Here is an 8112-nt window from a genome sequence, read left to right as displayed (position 1 = left end):
TTAGCACTTGATGATCAGCAGTGTAGGGTAAAGTGTTTTGACAAGATACAAAACAATATTCACTAATCAGCAGTTCAGTGTCATCAATCATGAATGGTATTTCAAAATTATCTGGTCATATGTCACATGTACATCCGTAAACGGTTATTTTAAGAATTTTTCTGGAATAAGAATGAGTAATGTCATGGTAAATAACACATGATTATAAGAGTAGGAAATTGAATGACTTAACTTGTAAAGCAAAGCTAGTCTTCTAAAATAAATCTTTAAAGGCACCATCTTTAAAATGCACCCAATAATTAAAGTGAAACTCGGTCTTCGATCTAGATATAACAAGTACAATCATAAATACAAGCATCATAGAATGATGAGAAATAAACAGAGAAAGCCAGATGTGAGTTGCTTATTGTTTTCATATTTCACTTAAAAGATATCAAGTATCTATAGATACTACATTTTTGTAACTACATGTACATGAACAGGTAAATGAAGAGGTCCAATTTGTTAGAGGGCATGACTTCAAAACAACAAATCAAAGATTTTTTCTTTATATATGACTATATAGGACAATGGTCTTCAAGTAGTAAGAAAATGAAGACGGGTTCAAACAAAAAATATGTGAAAGCAGAGAACTCTGCACCTTAAAATCATCACAAGCAATATGTCTCTAAGGTTTTTTTTATGATGATCACAATAAGAAAACTAAAAATCTAGGCATTTCTGTTTTTGATAACCAAGAAGGTTAGAATTTAAAAATATTTGTTATCACTTCCATGAACTGCAATGTTAAACAACTCCAATTGAATTCTTCAGAAACTCAGTCCAGGCCTACTCAGACTGTAAAACTAAATTAGGAATACTCTGAATAATTCTTGTCCTACAATATCAGTTTATCACTCAGATCTTCTGAACTCATTTATTGTCATGATTGTGATGATTTCTTACTTTTTTGAATTTGCTGCTTCTGCTTCAGTTTTATTTATTTTGATTTAAAATTTTGTAACACACCAATTTCAAGTTTGTTTTTTAATGAATGAGTAGTAAAAGTAAATGAACAATCAGTTCTTACTTTGCCTTAAAAACATTAAAGATTTGTGACGTTGGAATTTTATGGGAAATTTAAACAAAGGGCAAGATGAATATGATAGTCATGAAAGTTGTCTATTAAAATTGTTATATTAGATTAGTTAGAAATCTTTTTAAACAATCTTTGTGTATAATTGACACCAACATGGTCAACCCTGTCTTCTTTATTTACTGCAAAAGATATTTTTGTTTTAACATGTTATCAAACTGTACTTTGTACAAAATGTTGTATATTTAAGATTTTACATATTTTTTCATGTCACATCAATATGATTAGAGTTGATGTGAGTGTACAGAACTACATATAAATAAACATATACATATATAATTTGTGGTAGAAGCTTTAAATTTGTATTTTTTTTATTGTAGGTGTTGTTTGAAAAAGATAGTGTTTTCATCCATGTTAATGTGAATTCACATCATTCAGACAAAGATGCACACATTCCAGGAAAGGTGTTTATAATACAAAAGGTAAAACTGTTGTACCAATGAAGCTGGTTTAATAAAGAATATTATATATAAAAAAGAATATGTGGTACTATTGCCAATGAGACAACTCTTCACAAGAGACCAAATGACACAGAAATTAACAACTAGGTCACAATTCAGCGTTCAACAATTAACAAACCACATACTGAATAGTCAACTATAAAACATCCTGAAATGGCAATTGTAAATCAATTAAAAGGAGAAAAATAACTAATGTACAAAAAAATGTCAACACCTTTTCAACCCTTAAAGATTACCAAAAAAGCATTCAATACTTCTGATTACATTGTTTTGCTAGGATCATGAAAACAAGATTTCCATCAAGTTTTTCTTTGAATTACTTGTGCACTTTTTTGTGGAAGCTGGTGTCAAAATGAATGTTGCATTTTATTTTGAAATGAAGGTCAAATTCAGAATGACAAGAGATTGCTGTTGGCCAATCAAATAATGTATCGAAATGAAACATACATGTAATGTAATTATGAAACGAAAAGACAGAAGTCATTTTAAAACAGTTGATAAGTTCATAAGAAATTATGATAGTATTTTATCTGTATTTTATCTCCTCCTCATTTCCTTTATTGTGACATTATCTAATGAAACTAACTATAGATTTTTTTGTGCACCTGACATCACCCTTTTTTTATGGTGTTCATCATAAATTCATCATTCTTTGTCTAACTGTTTGAAATATATACAAAAACCAAATCATAATATATACTAACATATAATATATATGTTGAAAGTAATATATACTAACTACATATTGAAAGTAATTGAAAAATTTTGGTTGAAAAAGATTCACAAAAATATGATTTTGAATTGTTGTCTTGTGTGATAAGGAATTTGTGTTTTCTCATTGTTTCTAACATGATGGTTCTAAATTTCAGCCTGAAGGGACATTTATAGAATGGAAAGCAGAAGAGATACTACAGGTAGATGGTCAGAATGAACAAGAATGGGCTGTTATAGGTTCCTCTTTATCTGTCGGCTATAAACCAGATACCGGGTCAGGATCAGATGTTCCTAGTAAGTAAATTTTTCAGATGTACCGAACAATAAACAAACAAATCATTCTTCATAATGAATATTAGCATATTGAACAAATTGAAACTAATTGTAAAATGGGAAATGACTGATTTGTTTTATGAAAAACTATAATCGTTAAAAAAAAACACCTTTCTAAGTAGGAATCCTATATCCATATTAACAGAAACATTCAATTTACTCTATTGAAAAATAATGGGCTCAACAGATTTCAAAAATTTGGAAAAAAGCATTAAAAGTCTTTTGAATTGATAATAATGGTTTACATAATACATATGTATTATTTTTCACCTTGCAGCAAAAGAAGAGGCAAGAAGAAAGTATAATATAAGTTTTGATATCTTGGATTTAAAAAGTTTCAAGAGGAATGCACCAAACCATGGCTGGGCCTATGTGATATTTATACTGAAGGATGGGACCACATATCCAGCATTACATTTCCATAGTGGAGGTAGTAAAGCCATGCTACAATTCTTAGGGAAAACTCTTCACATTCAGAGGTGAGCATGACTTTTGAGTATTTATTTAATATTTTATGTTGAAATAAACACAAATGAGATTATTATAAATATTCATGTTTATTGTTGGTACATGTATGTCTCTTTATTTTATATTAGAACATTGTAATTTTTATGTGACCTTTATATTTAGATTTGGCCTCTTTAATTACTTGAATTGAATATATGTCAGCAATCCCGATGTCTATACCCAATCAGCCAATCCAATGGTCACTAATAGCTATTTATATTTCAGTTCAATGTAATATTTTAAACATATTTTAGAAACAAAATTTTTACTTTTGATTGAACAAATATAGTAGATGAAATGTGGAAGAAAGGAATTTTGCCTCTCAAAAATGCAGATGAACTTGAATTGGAGGGGATGTGTTTTATAAATGATAAAAGAAACAAGCAGTCAAATTAGAAAATTTGTTTTGAAACATACAACATACAAGACATGTACATGATGTACAGATTTATCTTTTATCAACATACAAGACATGTACATGATGTACAGATTTATCTTTTATCAACATGCATAACTAGAATATCAGCATATATTCAGTATAGAGTTTTATAAACTTACTTCACCAAAGTACTATTTATTTTAAGAATTATGCACTTGAATAATTCTTCCTTGTCAAATGTTTGAACCTATAGGACAACAATCGTCTTCTTCCATAAGTGATCTCTATATACTGGTTTGTAGTAAGATTATTTATCATACATAAAAGAATATTAATTGTGTCCAAGCCATATGCATTTTGCCACCAAATGTGTTTACCATTACCAATACTGATAGCTTATTTAGGAGGCAGAAAATCTTATACATGTACATGAGGTCCTTGTTCGATGTTTCCTCACAGATCAAAATCAACAGAGCAGGTATGATGGTGACATTATTTTATTCTTCCAAATATTTTACATGTATATAGGGGAATGTTCTTGATTTCAAAACAGCTGAACTTGAATTTTATTTCTGTGGATTTTTGTAGATATTAAATGTCTTTGCTTTGCAAAGTCAGCATTACATTCCTTCAGAACAATTGTATTTGTTTTGAACATTTTATAAATTTGTGGTTCCCCTGTAAAAAAATCCATGAAAATTGGTATCCAACAAATATTAATCATGATCATGTTAATGAATCCCCATAAACTTATACATGAACATTTGAGTAGGTAGTATAGGGAGGCAGGAAACTCTCCTATATTTAGAGGTCTTATACAAGATTATGATGTGCAGATCAAGCCTTCTTACATACATGTATAAAATACCATCTGTTATTTTAGGTCACCAAAGGATAACAGATTATTCATTGTGCAGGAACACGATCCTGATATGCTGTCCAAGTCCTTCGATGAACTCAATCTGTTTGCTGACTCTCAAGGAGACCTTGTAACTGTAAGTTATAATCTCAATCAAACAATAATTTACAATTTCAAGGACCAAGAATATTGTAATTATAAAGATTTTTGTTAGATAAAAGGTTTAATTAATTCAAATAATGCGTATAGTATTGCAATGATAAGAAGTCACATTCTGATCATGATATCCCATTAATATTTCTGTACATGCAGTTTTTTCCAAAAGAGCAATAACTAATCTCTCATTTTTGTTCATTTTTCAAAATCATAATAAATGCATGTAATAATTTCTGAATTTACAGTATTTGGTTTCTGCCTTTATGATTGTTAAGATAGATTTAGTTTAAGGCATAAATTAGATGTATAATTTACTCAAGACTGTTTTAATAGTTGTAGAGATTAAATCTTTATCATTTCATTTTTAGCTCACCTGGCACAAAGGGCCAAGTGAGCTTTTCTCATCACTTGGCGTCCGTCGTCGTCGTCCGTCAACATTAACTGTTACAAAAATCTTTTCCTCTGAAACTACTGAGCCAAATTAAACCAAACTTGGCCAAAATCATCATTGGGGTATCTTGTTTAAAAAATGAGTCCAATGACCCGGCCAATCAACCAAGATGGCCGCCATGGCTAAAAATAGAACATAGGGGCAAAATGCAGTTTTTGGCTTATACCTCAAAAACCAAGGCATTTAGAGCAAATCTGACAAGGGTAAAATTGTTCATCAAGTCAATATCTATCTGCCTTAAAATTTTAGATGAATCAGACAACCTGTTGTTAGGTTGCTGCCCCTGAATTGGTAATTTTAAGGAAATTTTGCCTTTTTTGGTTATTATCTTGAATATTATTATAGATAGAGATAAACTGTACACAGCAATAATGTACAGCAAAGTAAAATCTAAAAATAAGTCAACATGACCAAAATGTTCAATTAACCCCCTAAGGAGTTATTGCCCTTTATAGTAAATTTTTAACAATTTTCAATAAATTTGTAAATTTTTACTAACATTTTTCACTGTTACTACTGGGCCAAGTTCATCATAGATAGAGATAATTGTATGCAGCAAGAATGTTCAGTAAAGTAAGATCTACAAACACATCACCATCACCAAAACACAATTTTGTCATGAATCCATCTGTGTCTTTTGTTAAATATTCACATACACTAAGGTGAGCGACAGGCTCTTTAGAGCCTTAGTTTCATCTCATTAAAGGGGCACTAGCTACGAGATATATAAAAAAATGAATAATGATTTTTTTTTATGGTATAGTGGATGGGGGCATTAAGTTTTACGATTGTCCATCTGTACGTATGTACGTACCAAAGTTGGTTTCCGTTCTCTGACTTCAGTTTGCTTCAACCAAATGATATGAAACTTATATACTAATGCTAATTACCACAAAACACAGATCAAGTTTGAATTTTGGTGGCTTCATGTTTCCTGCTGTTGAGTTATAACCCTTTACAAATAAAAAAAAAAGCTATTTATTTTCGTTCTCTAACTTTAGTTTGCCTCAACCAAATGTTATTTAACTTATACACAATGCTTATAACGACAAAAAAATACATAGTTCATGTTTGAATTTTGATGGTGTCACTTCAACCCTTCTAGAGTTATGCTCCTTTACAAATGGAAAATATGAATCTTTGTCTGTTCTTTTATTAAGATATCAATGATGTAAAACTACAATTATGGACAAAGGAAGATAACTCTGATTTGAAAAAAAACAGTTTTAACAATTACATCAACTAGGCCAACCTTAAAAATATGTTTGTTTGCAGTTTTCCGACTGTACCTTCAGACTGAAGGGTCGGTCGGTAGAAAAAATATTTTATTTTATCAGCCAAAATACAGTTTAAACAAGCAGTTATACTAAACCAAGTTTCTTGTGAAGAAAAAAAAACATTTTAAAACAACAAACACTGGACATGCTGAAAACCAACATCAAATGAACAGGCATTTTCAGATAAAAAACTTTTTAACCAAAACTGAAACTTAGTGTCATTATCCAATTTATGACATAAAATATGGTATAATTATTAAATACTGGAACACTTATAAACAAGGAATGTCATTATGACTAGAACTGTTTTAAAGAAATATATTCAGACATGTATGCTTCTTGACTAGAATGTTTTCATGAGTAGAGTATGTTCATCAGAAAAATGTAGATATTAAAGATTTATAAGACAATGTATTAAAGAGTGTATTTTTAATAAAAAAAAATAACCATTGAATCTTCCTCAATTGAAAAAAAAGGCAACTTGAAAAAAAAGTATTAAGACATTCGACTGTTTTCATATTTCTAACAATATTTAATTATATGTGATAAGGTTATATTTTTGCCAGGCTTTAATGAAAACCAAAAAAATCTAAAGTTTGGGGTGAAATCCATAGCACCCCATTAAAAGTAAATGGTCTGTACTGAAATGTTTTTAATGCATAAAAAAAATTGGCAGAATAGCTCCTAAGGACATGTTTTAATTGAATTCACACAGGCCACACAGTTTGGGTATATTTAATATTGTAAGAAAGAGAATAATTGCAATGAGTGGGGCAGCCCCCCTTATCCTAAAGGAGCATATTCATTGCAATCGAAGATAGATTTAATATAGAGAGAGTATATTTATTTTTCAAGCTAACCATTCATTTTCTCTACATCTTTGTGTAGTTAGGGTTGCTTCTTATTGATTTGGCATGATCTATATCCATTAACATTTTAAATGAGCCCTTCCTCCGTACAGGCGTGTTTACAGATATCCATGAAGATTTAAGTCACGGAGGAGTGGTTTCATCTTTGTCGTCTTCACAACGATTTGTAGAAAATATGCCATACTTCAAGCTGCTGTCGAATTATTTAACCACTGAAATTGGTTCCATAAAGTCAGGCTCCACAGATTCTATACCCGATTTGTTTGAGACAGAATGGTTATCGTGTCAGTTATGAATATCCGCTGCATCATCGTCAATGATATCATCACACATCATTACATGTGCCTGAATCTGTATAAACAGTTTACTAATAAACTTTTTTGTTTGTTATTTGTCTTAAAATTGACACAAGACGACAGCGTAAAGTACTCCTCCGTAACTTCATGGATACCTGTAAACAATTTCCATGTGCTTTATCATTAAATGGTCACATGAACGCTTGACGGGAAGCTAAGAAAAACCGAACTTGAAATGCGTAATTGACCCAGACTTTAAATCATTTCCGGAAAGGACCCAAAGTTCCGGATCGCGTCAATAGAAGTATTAAAAAAAATTTCTTCAAATTTAAAGCAATAAAATTTTCACAGTCGGGAGGATTTTCAAGGGTCGGTCGGTAAACTGCAAACAAACAATATTTTAATTTAAGCCTTACATATGTACAACCAATGCTTTACACAATGCAATGTTCACTGAAAAAATTAAAACAGTCTTTACCCATCGGTGCTTACAAGCACTTTGATTATTGTTCTTCAGTTTTGTCCCTTGATAACCTTATATGATATTTTGTTTCAGTTCTCTAACATAATTTTGTCTCAACTAAATTAAATGAAATGTATATACAATGAATAATGCTTATTACAAATGTACCACTAAACTAAATTAAACTTCAAATTTTGGAACTGTTATATGCT

The 8112-nt window shown here is 30.4% G+C and overlaps 1 protein-coding gene across 3 annotated transcripts in view; it reads left to right on the top strand.

The window, feature by feature from the left end:
- LOC143047228 (TBC1 domain family member 15-like) overlaps positions 1-8112 on the top strand; it is a 38625-nt gene that overhangs the window by 148 nt on the left and 30365 nt on the right. The window contains exons 1-5 of one of the 3 annotated variants that reach the window (XM_076220235.1): positions 1-96; positions 1456-1557; positions 2466-2604; positions 2921-3122; positions 4413-4524. In XM_076220235.1, coding sequence (XP_076076350.1) covers positions 94-96; positions 1456-1557; positions 2466-2604; positions 2921-3122; positions 4413-4524 — 558 coding nt within the window. In that variant the 5' untranslated portion in view covers positions 1-93. Of the gene's footprint in view, positions 97-211; positions 395-1455; positions 1558-2465; positions 2605-2920; positions 3123-4412; positions 4525-8112 lie in introns of those variants that run through there. The other 2 variants (XM_076220233.1, XM_076220234.1) reach the window with 2 other exon arrangements.

This window comes from Mytilus galloprovincialis, chromosome 10 (genome assembly GCF_965363235.1).
Source record: "Mytilus galloprovincialis chromosome 10, xbMytGall1.hap1.1, whole genome shotgun sequence".
NCBI lineage: Eukaryota > Metazoa > Mollusca > Bivalvia > Mytilida > Mytilidae > Mytilus > Mytilus galloprovincialis.
This window is presented reverse-complemented; position numbering and strand designations above follow the sequence as displayed.